The sequence below is a fragment of the Xenopus laevis genome, chromosome 2L, assembly GCF_017654675.1.
Source record: "Xenopus laevis strain J_2021 chromosome 2L, Xenopus_laevis_v10.1, whole genome shotgun sequence".
Lineage (NCBI taxonomy): Eukaryota > Metazoa > Chordata > Amphibia > Anura > Pipidae > Xenopus > Xenopus laevis.
Genome location: NC_054373.1, coordinates 108,241,782 through 108,266,811, shown reverse-complemented (window position 1 = coordinate 108,266,811; position 25,030 = coordinate 108,241,782). Strand labels below are relative to the sequence as shown.

General features: G+C 38.8%; 1 protein-coding gene across 4 annotated transcripts in view; it reads right to left on the bottom strand.

The window, feature by feature from the left end:
• LOC108708366 (RNA-binding protein Musashi homolog 2) overlaps nt 1-24,811 on the bottom strand; it is a 448,133-nt gene extending 423,322 nt beyond the window's left edge. For 2 of the 4 annotated variants that reach the window (XM_018246989.2, XM_041582303.1), the window contains exons 1-5: nt 23,676-24,810; nt 23,317-23,357; nt 22,821-22,902; nt 21,678-21,762; nt 18,167-18,208 (exon numbers count right to left, since the gene is read on the bottom strand). In XM_018246989.2, coding sequence (XP_018102478.1) covers nt 18,167-18,208; nt 21,678-21,762; nt 22,821-22,902; nt 23,317-23,357; nt 23,676-23,737 — 312 coding nt within the window. In that variant the 5' untranslated portion in view covers nt 23,738-24,810. Of the gene's footprint in view, nt 1-18,166; nt 18,209-21,677; nt 21,763-22,820; nt 22,903-23,316; nt 23,358-23,675 lie in introns of all 4 variants that reach the window. The other 2 variants (XM_018246988.2, XM_018246990.2) reach the window with 2 other exon arrangements.
• Nucleotides 24,812-25,030: the final 219 nt, after the last annotated feature.

Genomic DNA, 25,030 nt, shown 5'->3' with positions numbered 1-25,030 from the left:
TTTAGGGCTGAAACACACGGTGCAGCTTCTTCAGATGTGCCACGATGAGAGAAAGCAGATGCGACGAGACGGATGCACATATATAATGTAAGAAATAGGAATGTCGGCCCTACAAGCTGCGTGCATCCGACATGACACGACTGACGGATACGAACACCGCGTCTTCATCCAACAGTCGTGTTGGATGCACGCTGCTTGTAGGTCTCACATTCCTATTACTTACATTATGTTCGGTGCATCCGTCTCATCGGGACGGATCTGAAGAAGGCACCGTGTGTTTCAGCCCTAATGGTGAACCACCCATTTGATAAATAATCTTAATTTTCTAAACCTGAATTCCACTGAATTCTCAGTGTTATTATGGTACTGAAATGATTACCGCCAGTAGTTTTTAGGTATTTTCTATTTCCTATAGCCTGTACAGAGAGCTAGGTATTCCCCTGGACTAAGAACAACATATAAATAAAAGGTAAGTATAAAGCAGCCCTGTAATATACTTTTTGTAATGCCCGTGTGCAAGGTTGCAAAATCGATTACAGATATAGGATCCTATATCCAGAAACCTGTCCAGAAAGTTCCAAATTACGGGAAGGCCTTTTCCCTCAGCCTCCATTTTATAATAATCCAAATTTTTCTCTGTAATAATAAAACAGTAGCTTGTACAAAATAAATAATAAATCCTTATGGGAAGCAAAACAATCATATTGGGCCTATTTAATGTTTAAATAATTTTCTAGTAGACTTAAGGTATGAAGATCCAAATTACCAAAGGATCCCTTATCTGGAAAACCCCAGGGTCCAAGCATTCTGGATAACATGTCCCATAGCTGTAGTGCATTTAATAATGCATAAGATATTTTTCCTTTCTTTTCTTTACAAACTATCAAGGTGAGAGTAAAATAGGCAGTGACCCCGTTCAATCTCCTTCCGCTGCACTTTAGAGGTCAGTAGGCAGCACAGAAAGCATAGACATACATGGCACCAAATAGTAGAGCCATAAAGGAAGGAGGCTTCATACTCATTAAAAGACATGACAATTGGAATGACCAGGATGAATGGATGATTCCAGATCAGACATTTGTGCTACTCCTCCCCTGAGGCTTATGAAAGATGAGCACCTTGCAGAGGTGGTGCACACAACCTCATTAACCATTTAACATAGAGATGCATGCAGAGCATTTCATGAGGGTGAGCTGAAGCATTGCAACAACAGAGCATGGGATTGACAAAATCTGCATGCTCATCAGCTCATGCTCCATAGGATACACACAGCACATTAAAAAAAAAAGCAAGGCGAGTGGAAATGCAGCTTAGAGAAATAGCTACAATGGAGGTGACCTTTAAATATCATAGCACTCTTCATCAATTTGCCTTTATGTTTTCCATGCAAACCTTGTGAGCTCTGCGGGAGCTTCCTGCTCTAGAATCCTTCACTGCACAATAGTGCAAGACCTCCTGGGGCCGGCTGCACGGAAGGAGGCTCCCAGGAAACAGCTTAACCTAATATAATGATTACAATTTTATGTACAAAACGCTCCAACTCCACTGTTGCTGGGAGAAAAGAAAAACCAGATCAGATGTCAGTGGACGTCAGTGGCGTCCCATTTGAAATGCATGACAATCTCTCTCTGCCAAAGGGGTTAACAGATTGGGAGCAACACTTGGGAGATGTGTGGCACAGGAACACAGCTGCTCCCTGTTTTAACACTTTCATCGGTTCTCAAGGGATCCGCTGTATGGACACAAGCCGCAGCCACACAGAGTGCACAGCACTACATGGGTTAATGCTGGTCTGTATCCAAGCCGGATACCCAAGCACGTCACAGCTCCCACTCCCAGCAGCTCGAATGAAAGCTGAATCAAGCACGCCAAACGTGCAATGACCGGAAAAGCAATCAATCTGCTCCAGCGACATGAAAGACACTAAGAGCTGGGAACTAGGGGGTACAGAAGCACATTACACCCCGGTTGTAAAGCATAAACCTGAGCGGCCACATTAATCTTGCCTAGCTCTGAGTACTATTTAAATATTTACCAACAGCATACTTACGAATGGGGAACAAAAATTTCAGTCTGTTAAAACACTTTAAAAACAAAAACAAATGGAGGGAGACTTTAAAAACATTCTCCAGCTGATCTGTACAGGCTTCCTGCTCTGAACCTATCACAATGAACTGCCAGGAGACTTGTTTTTTAATAAAACCGCAAATTCTGCCCTCGGTGTGAGCGGTACATTTTTCTCTAGCAGTGGTATTTTTCTATGCAAAAAAGGAGGTGGGCTCCAAGCACTTTGTTTTCCTACCATGACTTCATAGAAATAGTTTCCAGTAAGGGAAAGGACATGACATTTTTTTTTAAACTACACAGTGAGCTTCTTCACGGAGAAAAGTGTAAACAGAAACTACCTAATGAATACGCCACCCCCCTCCCTTCTCCCTCCACCTCCATGTGTATCCTGTAGTCTGCTTGCTAGGGTGATGGAGGGCGGCCTCTGAGGACAACAGTAAACAAGTGTGTGGTAAAAGCAGCGAGCACAGACACAGAGCATAGGGGTAAGGAAAGGATAGGCGATTCTCTATGCTTAGTTCTCCTGTACTCTCAACCGCCTCAGCCATTATGAGAGTTAAAGTTCAACAAAGTCAGGGACAGGGTGTCTGGTTTCCATAATTTAGTACCTGACATCAGCACAAGTGCATGCTTAGCAACTTATACTTAAGCTTATTTTTCCCCCACGCTCCCTTGGCTCCTTGGTATCATAAGGCAGTAAACAAGCTGAAGCTGCTCTAATGATCCCTTTTCCAGCCCTGGGACTTTAAGCCTGAATCAGACTTCTTTAATTATCCCAAGGAGAGCCTGTGTGCCAGAGGGTAACCAAGGCCCAATCTGTTTGGCTGACGAGCTGTGAAATCCACTCTCTGAACAGAAAGGCCTCTTGCCCTTCTCTGAAGGATCTCATGAAACTGAACCGAAAATGATTTCACTGGATTCTACCCTGATGTTTATTGAAAAATAAAACTCCTGTTAAATTAAGCTTTTTTTCAGATATGAGGTATGTTACTGCATGTGACAGTTACAGGCAGCATGCCCATTATAAAGGCCGGGCCTGTTTAAGAACACAAAGGAAAAAAAATGAATTATGACAACAGGTGGATCATAGCCTTTATCAGTTCATAAATGCACTCAGAGGACTACACTGGGAATAAAATAATATTAAAGTACAATCCCATGTACAGTTATAAAACATGAAAACTGAGGCCATAAAAGTGAATAATGGACAAATCCCTAACGCAAGCTCATACTTGGATCTGGATATGTTGTATGAATTGTAGGTATGCAGTCTTTCTCAATCATGCATTTATATTCGCACTTTACCAATGGTACCCAGTATTTTTTATTAAATAAGAGCCCCTGTAATTGCAAGACAGAAGAAAAGCTGTTTGACCCCCTGTCCACAAACACACACCCCCTTTCAAGAAAAGTCTTGCCTATTCCTTCTGAAGATGACAAACCAAGCTCTTCCCATGACAAAGGATAGCAATTCTGGCCTAAAAATTGTGTTATTGTGTCTTTGCTTAATGCTACAGGTAATAAAATACCCCAGACACTACATTATCTGCAGTGCCCTACGTTTGTCCATAGCCAGTGAAGAGCTATACTATAAAAACATGCAATCAATGGTATTCCAATATAGTGAAGACACTTTATCAGGTACTTATTACAGTTCATTGGTATATGCAAGAGGAAGACAATACACCTTATCCAAAGTCTATATTGGTGTACCCAATAATGTGCCCCCCATACACGATTTACAAAAACACCCCTCTTCTTAATGGCAACTTCAACACAAATATGAAGGAATTACAAATCAGTGTTTGAATCATACTACTAATTTTTAATACTACAGGTATGGGACCTGTTATCCAGAATGCTCGGGACCTGGGGTTTTCCGGATAACGGATCTTTCCGTAAGTTGGGTCTTCATGCCTTAAGTCTACTAGAAATTAATTTAAACATTAAATAAACCCAATAGTCTGGTTTTGCTTCCAATAAGGATTAATTATATCTTAGTTGGGTACAAGTACAAGCTATTGTTTTATTATTACAGAGAAAAAGGAAATCATTTTTAAAAATTTGGATTATTTGGATAAAATGGAGTCTATGGGAGACAGCCATTCCGTAATTCGGAACTTTCTGGATATCAGGTTTCCGGATAAGGGATCCTATACCTGTACTAATAATTAATAAAATACACTGGTCCTGTGAAAGTCAGTTGCTTGGCTGTATGAGCAGAGTGAGGCCTAGCTGTACCAGCCATCCCATCTGAATGCTTTACACCTCAGTGGTACATTATCGCTGCTTTCACTCATCCATAGGTGGTTACACATGATGCTCCATATGACACTGCTGACAAGCCTGCGAAGGTCACCTGGAAATAGGAAAGGAATCCTTTGCTCTTGTAAACCTGCCATTTACTGTCAGCAACCAATTTGAATTGTCAGTGGGATTCACTACACACTAGTATGGCTAATAGAAGAAACAGAATTGTTATGCAAATATCATCTCCATATTTGTATATTACCCAAGATAGGTATAGCTATTAGTGGGTTGCTTTATAAAAAAAACCCATCAGGTTAATTGAATCCTGGCAAAATATAATAAAAGAAATGAGAAATGCATGTCTAGCATCTACCTTTATAATGTTTATATGCTTATGGCAGTCAGTACAGCACAATACCTAAATGGCACCCATTTGCCTAAATCAGAAACAATGCAGATTATGAATTTGGTTTGATTTGATTGATGATCCCCTTACATGTCATATCATACTAACATCATAATAATCCAATGATATCTGTGCCCATATAAACACAAATAAAAACACAAACCCTTATGTCTTTTGCATTTTAAAGGCTACTTTGGTGTGAAATGGCTCTGAATTCAAATCAGGTCCCTAAAGCTGGCCATAGACATGCGGATTATAGCCTATGTCAGACGAACATCTTCCAACCTGCAACTAACCATCTAGATTAATATAAAGTGGTAAAGAGAACAAATCACACAATGCTCAGGCCATTAATTGACAGACCGCAATTGTACAAAAGTTATGTCTGACATACAGTAGTCACAATCTCCCATCGATATCGTGCAGAGATCTTATTGTTAACTGATCTTTTAACTTGTTCGATGGACTGAACGACCAATTCACCATAATACGAAAAATGTTCGGATACTCCACACCTTTCGAACATGGTACATGCTGTCATTTTGTACGATTTTATCTTTGCGTCTATGGCCAGTTTAAGGAGAAAAAATTATAACACAAGTTTCTGGCAGAGGAATCAAGGAGCCATGTAGGGAGAGTAAAAAATAAATATTTGTTACATAACTAGATGTCAGAGGTCAGCTCCATAAACTTTCAGTACATCACTACAGCTTGGGACTACTTCTCCAATTACAAAATTAAAAGAGCCAGCAGTTTTGTCACAATATGGGCACATTAATATGTATAAAAATATGTATTTATATTTACACCAAGAAAAATTAGTTTTCTGTTAAAGCAGATATCTTCCTATATTCAGTAGATTAAATGTTACCTCTATTTGGTAAATGGTAGAAGGGCACTTGTATACAGGAAATATGCTTGTCGTTGAAATTAAGAATGCAGATTATGCAGACAGGACTGCAATGAAAACAAGTATGCTTTAAAAATGTAAATATTATAGTTATACTCCTCACCTTTCTTGAATATTTATCTTTTTAGAAAGAAACACCCTGTCCTAATGGGCCTCCAACGTTGAGGTTTATTTGAAGCTCAATACTCTGTGGTACAGAGTATAAACAATAAGATTCATTACAACGTTTCACTTCTCACTGTAGTCCAATAATATGAGCTTTCTGGTTGGTCTCCATTAGTTAACTGGTACACTTCACAACCTATTTCAGGTATGGGATCTGTATTCACTGTGCTTATTCCTGCGGTGGATCTCTACCGGATCATTCTGTACTCACTCGGACACATGCAAGCGCAAATGCAACTTAGTGCTAGAACTAGGCCACTAGAACATTAAAACAATAAGATTGTTTTGCTACTTACATGAATATATGCTAGCCTTGTTACAATCAATTACAGTTATATTACAGAGAAATAAAGATATCAGTCCCAAAAGAACTATTGTTTACTTAAATAAGCCTTTATGGAAAATGCCATGCCTGTTTTTTTTTTTTGAGCGTTCTGGATAATGGGTATCCAGATAATACATTCCCTACTTATACATTATATAATAAATCATTTCTAACCTCCGATACAAGGTACTTTGTGATTGTTGCAAATATCAATTCCTTAGCTGCATTATACTTTCCAAGTCACACTAACTAAGTTGCAGATAGTTGCAGAAATAATTGACAGATCCAATAAGTGTATGAAAATAAGGAGCTTGAATGCCGAACCATTTTTGCTTCATCAATAATTTAACTACAGAAAAATGCATGCATGCTATTTATTAATGTGATTGAAATGAAATTACCATTCCCACTGCCTACATTTAAAGCTCAGCAGGGAAAACAAGATAATTTTTCAGTTGCATGCTTATTACTCCTCATCAGACATCATTTTGCTTTCATGCCCTGTGCTTCAGCAATACCCTTAGCAAGAGCTGGAGAAAGGTGCTGGGAGTTGTAGTTCACAACAGCTGGAGGGACAGGAGTTTGATTTGCCCTGATTTAGAATTTTAGCTGTAGCTGCCAGGCCACAATCTTCGCATTCGAAGACAAGACAGCTGGACTGGAATAGCAAAATCTGCTCATAATAAATTTACCCAGGAAAGCGTGGCAGGGTGCCAGAGCTGAATGGGTTAATGATATGCAATCAATCTCAATAGACCCAAACAGAGCCAGTTAATAAAACACAACTATACTTCAGTTTAAACACTGAACATTTACTGCTCAGCTGGGATAAATGAACTGCTGAATTCAAAATCCTTAATTCAGCAGGATTTAGCAGCTAATTAAAAAACAGGTCAAAACAGGTTTTTATTTATGAGATGCATTAAAGAATATTGTGACAGTGCTAATACAAGAAATTCTTTACAGTTGTTAATTTTCCCCGATATAAGGTTTTCGCATTTCTATGCCACATTTTACATCACTACAGATTAAGACTGAATGCAGGTATTTAAAAACAAATAGGAAGTGATGAAGCACACCAATAAAGTAAACAGTGATGCTCTGCCTAATAAAGAATAAGGTGCTCCCCCGACACTTCAGCTGCAATTTAGTTGCAACAAGAGTGAAAGGATCAAATGTGCCAGAGAAAAGCGATATGTCTCACAACCACACACCACTCAGCATAAAGGCTAGCAGTCTCACTAATCTCATGTCATATACCCACCACTTAGCAAAAGGCTAGTAGTCTCACTGATCTTTAGCCATACAGCCACCACTGAGCATAAGGCTAGCAGTCCCATTGATCTCTAGTCATATAGCCACCACTCAAAAAAAGGCTAGCAATCTCACTTATTTCTAGTCATACAGCCACCACTGAGAATAAGACTAGCAGTTTTACTGATCTCTAGTCATACAGCCACCACTCAGCAAAAGGCTAGCAGTCTCACAAATCCCTAGTCATACAGCCACTACTCAGCAAAAGGCTTGCAATCTTACTAACCTCTAGTCATACAGCCACCACTGAGAATAAGGCTAGCAGTCTCACTGATCTCTAGACATACAATTGCCACTCTGCAAAAGGCTAGTGGTCCCCTAGTCATACAGCCACCAGTGAGCATAAGGTTATCAGTCTCACTGATTAAACCCAGGCCATATATTGGGTAGGTTTAAAAAAAGCCCATTAGGCAATAACTACATTAACCTGTGGATGCATTCCTCTTCTGATGGGTCTAAGTAGAAAGGGCAGCAAAAAACAGGACAAACATGCCTTTTTTACAAATTAATACAGTGCCGATTGGTACGACTCCATTCACTGCCTTTTGAAGGGGTTGTTCACCTTCCAAATCTTTTTTTCAGTTCAGTTGTTTTCAGATTGTTACCCAGAAGACTTTTTTCAATTACTTTCCATTATTTGTTTTTACTGTTTTCCAAAATCTAAGATTAAAGTTGATTGTCCCCGTCTCTGGTGTTTCAGTCTGGCAGCTCAGTAATTTAAGTGCAGACTTTAAACTGTTACAATTTTGCAACATTGAGTTGATACATTTCTCAGCAGCATCTCTGTATTAGTAACTATTGTATCAATTCTAACAGCTGCCTGTAATGAAACCCAGAGATTCTGCTCAGCAGGGACAAAGATAAGAAATGTATCAACTAAATGTATCCATTTAGAACAGTTTAGAACAGAGGTGAAAAAAAGAGACTTTACACTTCAATATAAAAATAAACGGTGACACATAGAAAATAGAAAGTAATTGGAAAAAGTCGTTATTTCTGGTGATCTATCGGAAAACAACTAGTTGTTTGAAGGTGAACAACCCCTTTCAGGGAGTGTAATCACAATTGTTTCTGTATTATGTTCCCAGCAAACTCCAAAATATTATTTAAATAGGATAGGAGCACAGCAAAACAGCAAAATGCTTTAAGCAACACTGTCCAAATAACTTTCCCCAGCTATTCTAGAAACGATAGCAAGATGATACCGCCTCCTCTGTTTACACCTTGGAGAACTCTACATCTGCAATTAAGTTTGGATCCATCCATCAGGGTTACGCAGCTTGATAAGTGATCTAAAAGGGTATAAACTTGGTGTCTGATACAGAAATCAAACATTTAGAACCATAATTCCTAACCAGTGGCTCATGAGCAAAATATTGCTTGCCAACCCATTGAATGTTGCTCCCAGTGGCCTCAAATTCATCTCTTAAACACATTTTTAGTTGCCTAAAAACCATGTGTACCGCTAACCAGAGCCTCCTGCAGGCTGCCAGTCCACATAGGGGCTGCCAATAGCCAATCACAACCCATACTTGGCACCCCCAGGAACTTTTTGCATGCTTCTGTTGCTCTTCAACCTTTTTACATTTGAATGTGGCTCATGGGTAGAAAGGGTTGGGGACCCCTGATTACGAACATATTGCTTGTACAAAATGGTTTCAGCCTAAACCATGGCTCTAATGAACAGCTGCCAGAATTCTAGCACCCATACATGTTTATGTACACAGTAAATAAGAATATAAAATCAAAACCTCTGGAGGGTTCCCAGGAATACCCTTGGTTCATGGTATTCACAAGTTCCAGGCACTAACAGACTGCTGCTGTGGTGTCTGGTACATTTAAAAGCATGGGCCACTTATTCTCATATAGTTAAAATCCTCACAAACACACCAATTAATCATTGAGTGAATGGGAAATTCTGACAGATTCAGCATTGAGAACCAGCAGTATTGAATTTTATGGAATCATGCATCACCAGTCTGCAAGTGACTAATATTCTGACACCATGAGCAGCGTTGTCAGACATATGTTCATATATATATATATATATATATATATATATATATGTTCATATATATATATATATATATATATATATATATATATATATATATATATATATATATATTTATATATGTAGCTGAGAAATTTAGTAGGCCTCAGCAGATTTTCTTATAGAAAGGTTCTCAATGTACATTTTAATTGCAAAGGATAACTATGCATCATATGGCTTAACTAAACTGCAGCGCGTAGTCTTACACAACTTACAGCTCAGCACAAATAGGCACAGAGACTCTCTCATAATGAGGCCATTTTTGCCAGTCACACATAAATTAGCATAACATCATTTTTATTCTGTGTTAATGAGGCACATGTGACACAGATTTGCTGGTTAAAAAGTATAAATCTCATGTATACAAGAGCTCTCCATGACTGATCTGATTCAGGTTGGCTGAACTAGCCTATGGATTCTTCCATTAGGTCCAGGAGAACTGAATGGCTACATTCCCACTACACAGTGTTCTACATAGAAAGGAGTTACAATATCACAACTTTGGCCTTGCAACCTAGTTGTTGATGCTGTGTTAGAGCATATTCTAAGTAGAATCAGGTCTATTGAATTGTGAATATGCACAACAGATTAGGGAGCAGGTCTTTAGATCTGTAATGAACCTGAAACAGGTAGAATTATTAACCTTGGAATCTCTAGGATGGTTCCAAAAGTGCAATTTGGGATCAACACATGCACATGTTCAGTGTCGATTAAGGAATATAAGACAGGGTTAGTGTTAAGCATGGCAGAATTTTAATAAAAATACAAAAAAAAAACCTCATCAAGGCTTTGCCATTTCAACCTTTCATGTGCACCACATTTTTATGCATTCTATCCCCTTGCTGCACAAGTTTTACAAGAATTTTGTTCTGGGATTGAGACTAGGGGCCTATTTATTATGCAGTGTATTACGGAGTGCAGCATTACATCCAGAGCAGCCAATCAGCAGTCAGATTTCACCAACAAAAGCAAAGATCTGGTTGGTTGCTATGAGCAATATCTTCGGTAATGCTTTACTCCACTTTTTACACGGCAAGATAAATAGACCCCAATTATGCTTGCAATCAGCAGTGACATCCCTTCCGGTGCGTACAGACCCTCGGGACATATTAAAGTCAACTGCGTTGCCAGCCAGTGGTATTGATAAAAATGCACCATACAACTAATGCAGGTTCAAATGCCTGTGGGTTTAGAATTTAAGGCTGATGGCCAACTGAGGCAACTAGCTAAGTGCTCCATAGTTTTCTAGATTAAATATAATCATGCAATAAGCACATAGTTCTACAGGTAATGTGCTCTTTGCATGGAGTAAAATGAACAGTACTACACCAAAACAGATTCAATTCATTAAACCTGTTTTGCACTTTTCAGACAGTAACATTTTTTCACAGTAACCACTTTGTCAGGTCAACCATCAATTTGACAAGCTGTATGAATTAAAACTGATTGCAGTACATAGAGCTACACTATATATGCAGGCCCGGAATTAGGGGTAGGTAGAGTAGGCGCCCACCTAGGGCACAACCATGGGGGGGGGGCGCACTTTAAAGGGGAATTTTTTTTTATAAACCGCTCTTTCAAATCCCCTCTTGCCCATGATTCATACTGCTGGCAGAAGCACTCACCACCTACCTCTTGGCAGTTGCTGGCACAGATACAATTTTGGGGGCAATATGATGGATTTTTGGCTCCTGCTGGCACAGGTACAAATTAGGGGCTGCTGGAGCAGGTACAGATTGGGGGCAATCTGAGGGATTGACCATTGGCACAGGTACAAATGGGGCAATATGACAGGTGCTGGCACAGGTACATGGGGTAATATGTAAGGTAAGGTTAGAAATGGTAGGACCGGGTGGGGGGGGGGGTGCTGATTGGAGCCCTTACCTAGGGTGCCAAAATACCTTGGGCCGACCCTGTATATATGCCAAAGCTCAGCAATGTGTAGTCATTGCTAAAAAAGATTATATTATATATATATATATATATATATATATATATATATATATATATATATATATATATATATACACACATACACTTAACCCTGTCTGTTACTGGAGGGGGAAGCATCAATGACACAGGGCCAAGAAGACTGCTAACCAGATGTTCTATCAAGGTAACCGTGTGTTCAGTCTATATATAGGAGGACATCTAAACAACTATACTATATTGCCATATATAAATGCAGTCAGGTTGATATCCTTCAGGGCAACTGCTGGAGAATCTTATAAATTAAAACACATTTCTTCTCTTAAAATGCAAGAGTGGGGTCCACAGGATGACAATCAATTCCTACATACATTTCACCTAAAATAAACATTTCTAGCTGCTAAATTCCTCTTCTCACACTCCTCTTCCAAGCTAAATATAATTCACATTATAAAAGCATTCACACTCCCCTATAATAACACCTTAAAGCATCTTGCTAGCCAAAGACAAAAGCGAGCTGTGAGCTCAGGAAGTAAGGTTCCCTGAAATGATCACCTTCGCTTGCCTCACGTCCCCTGCAGTGCAGCCTGCAGCTCTCCTGGTGAGAAAGGAATCAGCGCGCTCATCCTCTCTTGGAAAAGCCATTTACTAAACAGTGAGGAAGTATAAATGTATCTTATGAATTATGGCCTGGTCTAGTCTTGAACAGAGAAGATAAGGCCACATACTGTCACCATTACATTTAATAAATAATCTACTGCAGAGATGGAGTTAACTCTGATATATGCACTCCTAGGATTTGTTTCCAGGCACACAAAGCATAATTATATAACAGCACAAACACATCCTGCTCCAAGAGAAATAATCACTAAGTAATAAGTAAAGCTTAATTAAAGGGACACAAACACTAAATTATACATTTCTCTTATACGAAAGGCAGTCTCACAAGGAGACTGTACATAAGTAACAAAAAAATGCATGTACTTGTGTACATATTCCTGATCAAGGTCATTGTATAGGACTGAAACCTTCAGTATTCTGCATGTATTTTTTCACTTTTACTGTACATGCAGTCTTTTTAATACACTCATTTTGATCATTTTATGTGACCGAAACATTGGCTTTTTAATGAAACCACTTTTGTTTTGTTGCCAAGACCAATAAGTGTAGTATTCTTTGTTTTATATATATATATATATATATATATACACACACACACATATAAATACATACACATACAGACAGAAACACTGTGCAGACATTCACTAGCCACAAATGCAGTCAAAATCAAATGAATTCCCTAAAATCTATTGGGAGGCATAAATAAGAAGCAAAAAGTAATTAAGGAAGTGAAAAGCAAAGTAGACTGAATTCTCATAGGTGTTCCTTTATACAGTGACATGGCCATTTGCTAGGAAGAACTTTCGGGCTTGAAAAAAATCATTTTACCTGCTTAAAATAGGATTATGGTAGACAGAAGCACATTGACATTTTTCAAGCCACCATTTATCATTGAGGTCAACCCATAACCTTCTTCTCACATGGACAAGCTTGAACATTTGTACTCAAGAAAACCTGGTAACTAATCACATGGGGTATTCCAGTATGCAACACCTGACTAAGACGCCGGTCTTCTGTAAATTGATGTAAACATATACTTACACATTATACTCACACATTACAAATAGTGTTTCCTGCTTATAGACACATAAGTAACCCAGTTTGTTTTTTGGTTAAGTTAAGTTAGGTGATATGTCCTTACGCAGATGATCCGTCCCCTCCCATTTTGCTACTTATACCCTTTTTTCACCTCTAATTGCAAGAAGTAAAAAAAAAAATTGCGATTATTGTAATTTGATTTGGTTTGCTCATTTCCCCTTAGTATTTATTTGAATACATATTCCTAACTGTTTAAACTTTACGTTTTAAAAAAATATATATATTTACATCTGCAATACAAAATCAATCAAATCATTGGTCATTCACAGACCCTTCTAACCATGCTGCTTTATTATGAAAAAAACAACTTATAAATAAGTAAAACGTGAAGATTTAACATAAATCCAGGTGAATATATTTTCCCTACACCTTGACATGCATCAACCTCCTCTTCAAAAGACATTCCTTCTGACCAGCAGAACCATTAATCACTGCTACCACTCAGTGTAAATGGATGTCAATTTACAACATGGCAGCATGAAAAAGTCTTTAGAATGTTAATGAAAAGTATAAAATTGGCAAAAAAATTGAACATGAAGAAATATTGCACTGTACAGAACAGAATCATACACAAAATGTATTTCTATATTCACAATTCACACATTTAATATGTCAACCCTGCATTAATATATGAATATATTTTCGAAAACAGTTACTCAAATGATCAGAGCACATGCCAACAAGCAACTAAACGGTCACAGGAAGGGGCAGAGTTGGCAAAGTATTATACTCTCAAGTCTCGATATATAATTACTTAATGGCTGGTCATGAGCAAAATTAAAGTTCCTATCACATCATCATTTAACAGGGAGAAGCATCCATTCAACATTCAGTTCCCATCAAGGGGTGACATAATACCAAAGCCTCACTGCTGCACCCGACAGTGTGAAAGGCCATAAAGTTTGCCTCTTTCAGTGTCCTTATGTGGGAAAGCCAAAAGGATTTCTATATTTGCTAGTCAGAAAAACCACATCGCTGCAGGCTCCTTTAGCACCAAAGAGGTTAATAACCCATGCAAGTTTTAAAGAGGAGGAAAGATATATTTGCACAGTGATTACCCGGTCAGGATTTTAATTATCATCAACCCGTGCTATCAAAAAGTCCTCATTATTCATTTCATAATAGCAGAAATTCATACATATTACATTTGACAGCGACCGCGAAGTAATTCGAAACTACGAGGAGCATTTGAGAAAAAAGGGAAATGTGAGCATAAAGTAAACAAGCAATGTATGTTTGGGGGTGGGGGGAAAAAGGAACATAAGGGAATGCAGAGACTCATTACAGCCATCTAAAAAATAGCAGCCTGCAGCTTTAAGAAATAAAACATTTCAAATGCAACACTAAACCGACAATATAATCCTGCAGCTAAAACACAAGCTCTTCGCCCAGCACAAGAATAACCCAGCCTATTTTTTTTTTCACTCTCTACCTAATTAATATTAGCTGAAGCTTAGGAAGAGGTAAGAAGGCCTCAGGAAAGACTGCTTAACTAATTCACTGCGCGGAAAGAGACATATTAGCAATGGTTTCTGTTACCGCTTGCAACAAAATGCCTTGCTAAAAATAAAGAATTGGATTTTTCAGGCTACAATTTTGGCTGTTGAATAGTGGTAGCTTGGTACACTAAACAAAGTTGTATTAAATACAACTATAAAGCATGCAATCTATACATCAAACCACATACACAGCTCAAGCACTTCAAGTCTGCCGGCAATAAAGAAGGGGACCTTTAACATCAGGTACCTGCAAACTGTAGCCTCACAGCAGGGATGGAGCATTCTCCACACACAGCCATGCAATGCTTTATATATATATATATATATATATATATATATATATATATATATATAATATATATATATATATATATATATATATATATATTTCCACCTAGGTGCTACCTCTAAAAAGCTGTTATCCACTGTCCAAAGGAAAAGGTGCACACTAGGAATTTTTAGTAAAATAAAAAATACAGGTTTATTAAATATACATTAAAAGAACCGGCCCCTTCTTTTAATGTATATTTAATAAACCTGTATTTTTTAATTTACTAAAAATTCCTAGTGTGCACCTTTTCCTTTGGACAGTATATATATATATATATATATATATATATATATATATATATATATATATATAGATATATATATAGATATATCTATATATCTATCTATATCTAGCTATATCTATATATCTATATATCTATATATATATATATAGGCCCAATTACTACTCAACCCACATATTTTAAAAATAGACTGACCGTGTGCCTTAATTTTTAGTTCAATATTTTGTTCACATTTTGTATTGCTTATTTTCAGGAACTCTACGGGTTCGCTATTTTGATTTTAAACCTACTCCAAAGACCAATTGTTAGTTCTGCTGTTTACACCAAGTCTACTGCATGTTAACCTATTTAATGGGTTAAACAACCTGTTTTATAGGCAGTTTAATATCTAATAGTAATCCTACTAGGTTTGGAAACCAGAATAACAGGCATTAGCCTTACATTTGTTAGATTAGAAAATCTGGGCTTCAGACTGAATATATTAAACATTATTATTCAATGTTAAAGGGCCATTATGCTATTGATATTTGATATAAGAAACTGACAGTTGTCCAGTTAGAAACCCAATGTTTATGTTCTTTACACTGGATAGCTTCCCTTTTATAACAATGGTGTCCACAATAGACACAGTTTAAAAGGCTCCTGCCAACTTAGTAATGCCAGGGCAAATGGTGATAAAAAACCTTTATTATATAGAGAAACAGAATATCCTGGGAATGCAGCTTTCACAGGTTTCCTTACAATTGCATCATCCGTGGCCTTATAATGACTAAGCACAAGGCAAGGCTAAGGCCGGGATTCAAGGCTTGGATACAGTCAGTTCAAACATACGTCATTGCATATGTCAGTGACCGTTCTCCTTTATCTGAGAGGAAAGCACAGAATAGAGTATAATGAAGCAACATGGAGGCACTTGTTAAGTAATTTGTGACTACATCAGTTACCAGTAACTAGCATGTTACTGCAGAATCAGTACGAACATTACTAAACTTTCATTTCTTGAAAGGTCCATAAATGACTTACATATTGTGCCATGCTTTTTATAGACTCCTAAATAAAAGATACAAAACAATTTTGTTGAATGCACTAAAAATGTTGTCTACAATTTTCTGTGCCATACCAATTTCTCAAATAAGTTCGCAAAACACAACAAACCAAAATGTTATTTCTAAAATATTAAACACACACATCCATTTAAAGCGCTTGGGGATACTCAACAACTAAAGGTATATGAATAGATCCAGCTTACAAAAAGCCTGCATGGGTGTTGTGAAAGTTGTTTGTGGTGAATTGTCTTTTCGTTCTTTGATAAACATGTCCTAATATATCCACCCAGATCTTTGCTGACACTTTTGAAAAACCAACTAATATCACAGTCTCAAAAATGTCACAGGAACAATGCTATATCCCAGGAGCCAGGTATCCGCAGCTAAAATGTTCTATTGTGTCCTATCTTTGGGATGTTTAATAAAGTTCTATATACACGATCCTTCTTGTAAATATTTGAGTTCCAAACACATGGTTTCCTACCTATTGCAAAATTTTATTTATTAGCGTTTCTGTGCGTCGAACAACAGAAGAATTTTGTGATAGCATCATGCTGCATAATGTTATGCGTGACACCCGTCTCCTGAAACAGGGCCCTAAACAAGCAATACATCAAATACATGACTGTCACCTGTATCGTCCCTCAAGTGCCTCAAGACACAGTTGTATTTAAAAACACTTGTAAGAGTTAGTGTATTGGGAGCAAAATGTGTTGCGGTAACTCAGATGTTTACACAACACCCTTCGGTGGCATCTAAGAAAGATGGGAGTGATCTGCACTCTTCTATTCGAGGCTCAAGTTTAACAGAAAAACGATAGGTAAGGATGGAAGCAGCACAATCCAAAACAATGCAGGTGACATGGACATTCACATTATATACTTTATGTACTCTCAGGCAAATAAATGGATAGTGTGGGACTTGTGACTTTTATCCACCTGTAAATTTACCCTTTATTTTGTCAGTAAAAAAAACAGTTATGAAGAAACCTTTGCGATATATCAGCATCAACTTTATGCCACCAAGAAATCAGATGGAAAAAAAGTAACACCCTTGCTAGTAATTACTTTGATTGCTGTGTATCTCATGGTTGAAATTCTGGTTTTGAAGTCTAAATATTACCAATGCACACAGCGCAAGGCCTCAAGTTGCTGTTCAACGACATCTGACTACACCTAAAAGCTTGAAGGCCACAAGCTGAACGTCGCTAGTTTAGATGCGCCAAGAGATTTCAAAAAACACATTAACAAACCAAATTAATATATAGAAATAATAGTAGAAAGAATATATTACAGAAATGAACAGACTCATTTTAGACATTTATATCTCTGCATTTCTTTGCAAAGATTAAAAAAAGAAACCTTCCTCACCGAAACTGACAAAAAATTATTTTGCACCAATAAACAGGTATACGAGAGTTCCAATGTGCATTATACACTACAGAAGGCTCTTCTGCTCCAAAGAACAGGCAGTTAAGGGAGACAATCCTGATGGGCATGATATAGAACAAGAAACACTTATTTTTGCATATAGATATATTAAACTATGATACAAAACAGGACATAAGTCTGACCCAGTAAACAGACAGATACAGGAGAGTCTAACTGTGCATGGAATACAACAGGAAATGCTTCTGCCCCAGCAAACAGAGAGTTAAAGGAGAGTCTTACTATGCATGGTACACAACAGGAAATGCTTCTGCCCCAGTGAACAGATAGTTTAAAGGAGATTTTCACAATGCAGCTCAGAGCAGCTCTCCTGTAGTTTCCCAACCATATGCTGATACCCTTAAGACGCCATGCACTTCAGTTTTAAAAGCTTTCATCGCCAATTCCCTGTTTGAAACACGAACTGCTCGGTAACAATGACTCTCTGTGTGCCCAAAATCCTATTATTGATCCTGCTACTTACCTTGGGCTGTGCTCTTCTGGGAAATGCAACTTTAGGGTCAATCTGGAGAAAAGAAACAAGGAAGGGAAAGCAAAAAACAAAAATGAATAAATGAGTTGCTTGGTATTCTTTAGCCTTATAATTACAATTAGTGGCTCATTTCTAAGAATAGAAATAATAATAATATAATGTGTTCACACACAAACATAATATATATAGTTTAGTTCAAAGGACGTCAACTCAGCTTCCCTAGTTGCCAAAGCTCCTGGATATTGTAGTTCAGCAAACAGCCAAATAGCCACAGGTTGAACAATCCTGCTGTACAACATACAGTTGCTCATTGCAAGGGGTTACTAATATGCAAGTAGAAAAAAAACACCACTAACATGTGCCGTCTGTGCCATACTGAAATGACATTGATTTCCTTTATTACAATGTATTGAAAAATGAGAGCTCCTGACTACACAAGAGACTGAGTGATATCAGTATAACAAAGTACTCCTCTCTCGCTCAGCATGTCGAACAGATGTTTAAGCCCCACAGCTAGAAACTAAAAAGTTATTTGCATGTGCCTCATACTGCAGCACTTTGCAGAGGGATATGCAGACAGACCGGGATAGAAAAACTTGTACCCAGCGGTTTCATCTGCACCAAATAAACACCTTAAAAGAATTAAAGAAAAAGCAACCAGCTTATATGAGAATAATAGACAGAAGCAGGTCTGGACAACAGCTCATACTTTACTGCTTTATTGCACATGCCAATACCTGCTTCCAACATAAATCCCTTCTCCTAATATAAAGTTAAATTACAGTTTAGTTCTAAATACGTAGAATTTACCTGAAGTGTAAACCTTTAAATAAATAAATTTAAGCAGAACTAGAAAACTGTAGCTGTATACCCAACATAAAAACAAATATGTTGCCCTATGACCCAGCAAACACTGCCAATATAAGAAATCAAGCAAAACAAATGACCCATGCTGGGATAACTATTTTAGAAACTATTTCTTTATTGGATTTCCTGCAAAATGAGTAACAACTCACCCATCATATTTATCTTTTTGTATCTTTGTTAATGGAAACTAAAGAGTCCTACTATATCACTATAATAGAACCGCTTCACAATGGTGAAAAATGCTCAACCTGAATTATTATCTAACATCCCTGAAAAACGTCATACACTGTACAAATTTTAAAACGCAGGTAAAGAGTGTCTGAGAGCAAAACTTTGAGGTGGCACACTCATCTGGGCAGCAAGCAGGATATCTCGCTTGTAATGGGCCAGTGATTTTATGTAATGGATGCTATCCATCACTGAAGACACTTTGCCAACATCTATGACCAATTGGGGTGCCTAATTAAACAGAGAAGTTTAGCTTTGTGTTTTCCATGCTGCCCATTAACCCTGCCATAGCTGAGCCTACAGTGCATAGCATCCTGAAAAAAAAATGCTTCTGTCCACACAGATTCACCCGTGGTTTATATACCTGATCCTAGAAATGAGCCATTAACCTTATTGTCATTTGTGCAAACATTTAAATATATTGTTACCATTTGATAAAAGCATTACATTTTCTGTCAACATAGTTCAGCACCATCTACAGAGGGAATGCAACAGGTGAGGATTTTCCATTAAGTTACATGCAATTCTGGAGCCATGTTGGTTCTGTTCCTTACACTGTTGGGCTCATGCTTAGCCATCATTTTTAAGTAGAATGACTGCAGCTAGCATGTAATAACCAAGGTTGTCTTGCATTCTCTTTCTTAAGTTAAGCACGAGGGACCGTTATTTTAAGTACAATTACAGATAAGCTTATCTGTAGGGTTGCTGTCCCAAGCTTTGAAGGGATGAGTTATCATTATCTGGAGTATGTCTCTCTATAATTAGAAACAATGCAGGGTAGTTACGACCTGTTGAATATTTAAGGATGTCGACTGCGAAAATTGCTTGCAACCAAAATGGAGCATGGTCATATTATGGCAGAGATAAGGGTTCGGCACCTCAGTTATTTGCAAATATTAATTTTACTGTACTAAACTAAATGTGGCTTCTAAGTCATCACCAGAACATGGCAGCAGATTCAAAGAGCAAATTGGTGTTTCCATTCTGAAACACCAGGTATGAGGACCATTTCTAGTTCTGCCCTTACTGGCTTGCGTGGAAATCACTCACGTACTGCACCATCTGCTAATATTACATACAATACATACACATCTACCAAGAAATAAATGAGTTAGTCAGAAACAAATTCTACTCACTGTATCTACAAATCCTCTAGAAAAAGAAAAAGGACTATAGCACTATATCTGAGGTAGGTGGGCCATTACCTAAAATCAAATCTTTTAATGCAATCGTAAACAAGGGCGGTGATTCCGTGTCAAAACCCCACCGGGATGCCTCCTGCACTGAATGTTGAAACACGAGTCAAAGACTAAAGATAAAGCTTCATTTACAATCATTCTGAACGAGCTGATGAACACACACGTAGTAGTGGGAGTAAGGCCCACCCAGTCTTGGGTTTCACTTACAATTGGAAAGTTGAAGCCACACTTTTAAGTATATCCCAATAGAAAGTAAAGGATTACCAGGGCCTTTTAGGGGCTAAAATAATATATGTAGGATATTATAGAAAGCACTAACTGGGTTGTATAAATTTCAGTTTATTAAAATGATACTGGAGTGGTGATTTGTTTTACACGGCTTGATCAACCTCAGAGAAATATCTTTTTAGCTTCTGAACACAGGCAAATAAATGTGTGCAAAAACACTTCCTTGCACATGACAATATACAGTCACATGAATCCGCTGTCAAAAAAAGAAACAGTGAACCTCCAATTGCAGAAACATGTTCCATTATAACATTTTTCTTTTCTACCATTCCTTCTACTATCCGGGACATAGCTTGTTTAAATTAAACTTTCAGAAGAAAAAAAATCTTATCTAATCAGTGTAATTAGCTCACCTTTCCCTCCTCATTAGGCACAATAAAAGCAATACAGGGGATTTTTTTTTGTCAGTGTCCTTTCCTTAAAGCACAATTAAAGCAGGTAATAGGTTGCAATTTTTTTTTTGTCCATTGCTTTGTAAACAAAATGCCTTTGAAGTGCACACAGTGCTGGTAGGCTTGAAATATCATTCACTGGAAATCCCACTAATGCAAATTGATATTTGCAGCTTCTTTAGGCAAAACAAACAGGAAGCAGAGAATATTCCTGATTTCATTACAGAGAAATGGGTATTTAAACAGATATCCATATGGAAATTTTAATTAAAAAATGCCCAAAACGTGTTCAACTGTCTGTGTTTTTTTTTTGTTTTTTTTACTTCATCTTGATTGTAAGATATAGAGGTAAAATATTTAAATGGTAAGATTTATAAGGCATTTTTGAATAGTAGAGCAGTGGATGACTAGGCAAGACCATTAAAAAGTGACTGTCCCTTTAAGAGAGCCTGCCACAAGACAACATAACAGGAAGACACAGAGCAACAAAAATTAATAGGTAACTGAATTTAAAAAAGCACAACATACCGTCTTGGAATCTAATTCGTGATGGGGTTGAGCTAATACTTTATCTACACTTGCAGGATCTGCAAACGTAACGAAACCGAAGCCTCTGAAATGAGACAAAGAACAAGAAAGATGACAATGAGCGCTGAACATAGAGCACAAGTGAACAGAGAAAGAAAAAGAAACACACAGATTTGCCATTGGAATCACATCAGGAACAACACATCGGCCATTCTCTCAAGGCATCAGTCACACACGGGGAGAGGAACAATCTGCGGTGGCATCTATGTAACGCACAGGTATAAAGTGAAGATCTGAACAGGGGACTTGGAGCATTGCCATAGCATAAACAAGTCTAGGACACAAGACTGTGAATCATTCTATGTATGTGTAATATTAACTAAGGTCATCCTGTAGGTTAAAAAAAAACAAATATATGCCATGGCAGGTGCAGGGAGTCCAAAACAAGTCACCATAAGAAATGCCTTGTTCAGCTGGGCTTACACTCTATTGCAATCTAAACATATGTTCTGCATGATATCAAATGTCATAATAGTTATTCCAAAAACATTAAGAGGGATATATATATATATATATGTGTGTGTGTGTTAGCAAAGGGAGGAAACTGCTTAAATTGCCCATATTATCACTGATTACAAATATACTATTTGGGCCAAAAACTCAACTGTTGGTACTAAATGATCATTACTTTACTGTTATTACATTATCCCACACAGCACTGATCTTCTGTACAACCCAAATCACAATGCCATTTAAATAAGAAAATACTAAAGCAGAAACTCCCAAGGGATTGAAGATTCAAAAAAAAAAAATGGTGCTATAAATAATAACTGGTACGCACATCAAAGAGTAGAAGGAGATGCGGTTTCAGCATTTAACCCTTTCAGGGCAGCTGTAACCTGCAATCTACTGCAACCCGCTAGGCAGGAAGGGGTTACTGGGAAATAAAGTAAGCTTTGTGATCATAAAGCAAGGAGACTTTACAAATCCGGCACCAGTCAGACCGGAGGGTATGTGTGTGACCAATGAAAGGAATGGTTGGAGATGGCATCTCTCTTCCCAGACCATTCACACAGAAAGATATAAAAAAAAGTAGCAGCTGAAGAAGTTTTATAAAAAGCAGAAGAAAATGAAGATAGTTACCTGGATCGCTTTGTGGTGGGGTCCCTCATCACCATGCATTCTCTGATCTCTCCAAATTTGTTAAAATAGTCTCGGAGGCTATCTATTTAAAAGCAGAGAAAAAATGACAGCAATAAGAAATCAGCCATCAATGACTGCAGTCACACAGGACCCCCCCCCCCGGCCCCCAGGCATCCCATGGATTTAAAGCTTGGAGTGTCCGATCTGAAGCCCTCCAGCTGCTGTACAACTACAGCCCCCAGCATCCCCGGTACAGTCTTCACCTGTCAACTGATGCTGGGAGTTGTAGTTGAAACAAAGAGTTAGAAGGCAGCAGGTCGGACGTCCCTGATTTAAAGAGCCCCAAACAGTAATAGGGGTCGAATAGAGGACTCGGGAAGGAGAAATAAATAAATAAGGAGAGCGAGAAGTGGGAGTCATGGGAAGGGGAGATAGTGGGAGCCAGTAACAAAGAGCCATAAAGGGAGGGAGCCCATGGGGATGAGAGCAGCCTTACCTGGGGAGGTCTGCCAGCTCAGGCCGCCGATGAACATTTTACTAGAAGAGGAGGAAAACATAACAGAAGTGAGCACAGATGTCAGATCGGCCATTTTGACGTGTAACTTACAAAAGCTAAAAGGGAGAGAGATAGGAGAGGAGAGGTGATGGTGTAGGGAGAGGAGAGAGGGGGAGGCCCCTCCGTGTTATGAAATGAAACAAACTACAAGGTGGAACTAAACAATCAGCCAGGACAAACACTAACGGGGATGTGATGCCACCCACCCCTGTCCTTCTCACTCAACCTCCCACCCACCCACTCAGCAGTCCGTGCCCTGTGCAGCAGCAGCAAACCAGCCTCAGCTCATGACAACTTACCCGGGGTCGTGCTGAGAATCGTTCGGACTCCCAGAGGTGGCCTGGCTCCCATCTGCCTCCATAGCCTTCTCAACACACTTAGACAAATAGAGAGCAATGATAGTAATAAAAGCTAGCTACAAAATAAAAGAATATTTTAAAAAAAGAAGAAAAAAGGAATAGATCCAAGGCACAGGCAAGAAACTGTGTGACTAGGGAAGACTAGCGAAGCCCCAGTAGCAGTGGCAGTAGCAGCACATACACAACATATACACACAGAGCGCTGGCACTGGATGCAGGACTCTATCAGGCAGCAGCTAAACCAACAGCCGCTAACAGAATATTATTGAGCCGGGAAAAAGCTCGTCACACGTGGGATCGGATCAGCTTAGCATGGGCTCAGCCTCCTCCTCCCGCCCCCTGGCAGCGCCACCTCCTCCTCCTCCTCCTCCCAGAGCCACCACGGAGGGACGGATTCTAGAACGTGGCGGATCCCAGCCTCCCTGACGTCACAATACAACCCTGAAGCCTTCCAGCCCTGCTTGGAACATTAACCTGCTGCTCCCCAGCTGTCAGCGAACTTCAGCTTCTTCCTCGGCTTCTCTGGAAACGCAGTTGAAGGGTATCTCATCCTAGTCTATTGCTCCTCCCCCTACTTTGCCTGACACCTGCCTCCCTGCTTTTTCGATAGCTACAAAAATGTGGTTTAGTTAGATCTTCTGAGACCTGAGGGGCTGCGCGTGTCGTGCTTGAATTTAAAGTGCACTAAATATGCAGTGCTTGTGGGTGTATTGTGAACTGCTGCTTTAACGACTCCGTCTTGGGATAACCCTAAAGCGAGTGTGGGTACCACAGGGAGAATTTGTCGCCTCAGCGCTGTGTGATGAACCAGGCGCATTCCTGCTGGCCCAGGCGATAATCACAGGGTACACGTACCTCCCACTACTGTCTGTGCTACGACCTTTCAGCTATTGGTGTCACTCGGCTTACAGATGCCTTCAGCAGGATTGGAAAAGTGCAGTTCGGTAACAGCTGTGTGAGATTGGGGTGGGGGTTATGTGCACTGCTGTCCAACAACACCTAAATGAGGGTTATGTGCACTGCTGTCCAACAACACCTAAATGAGGGTTATGTGCACTGCTGTCCAACAACACCTAGATGTTGATTATGTGCACTGCTGTCCAACAACACCTAATTGAGGGTTATGTGCACTGCTTTCCAACAACACCTAAATGAGGGTTATGTGCACTGCTGTCCAACAACACCTAAATGAGGGTTATGTGCACTGCTGTCCAACAACACCTAGATGTTGATTATGTGCACTGCTGTCCAACAACACCTAATTGAGGGTTATGTGCACTGCTTTCCAACAACAC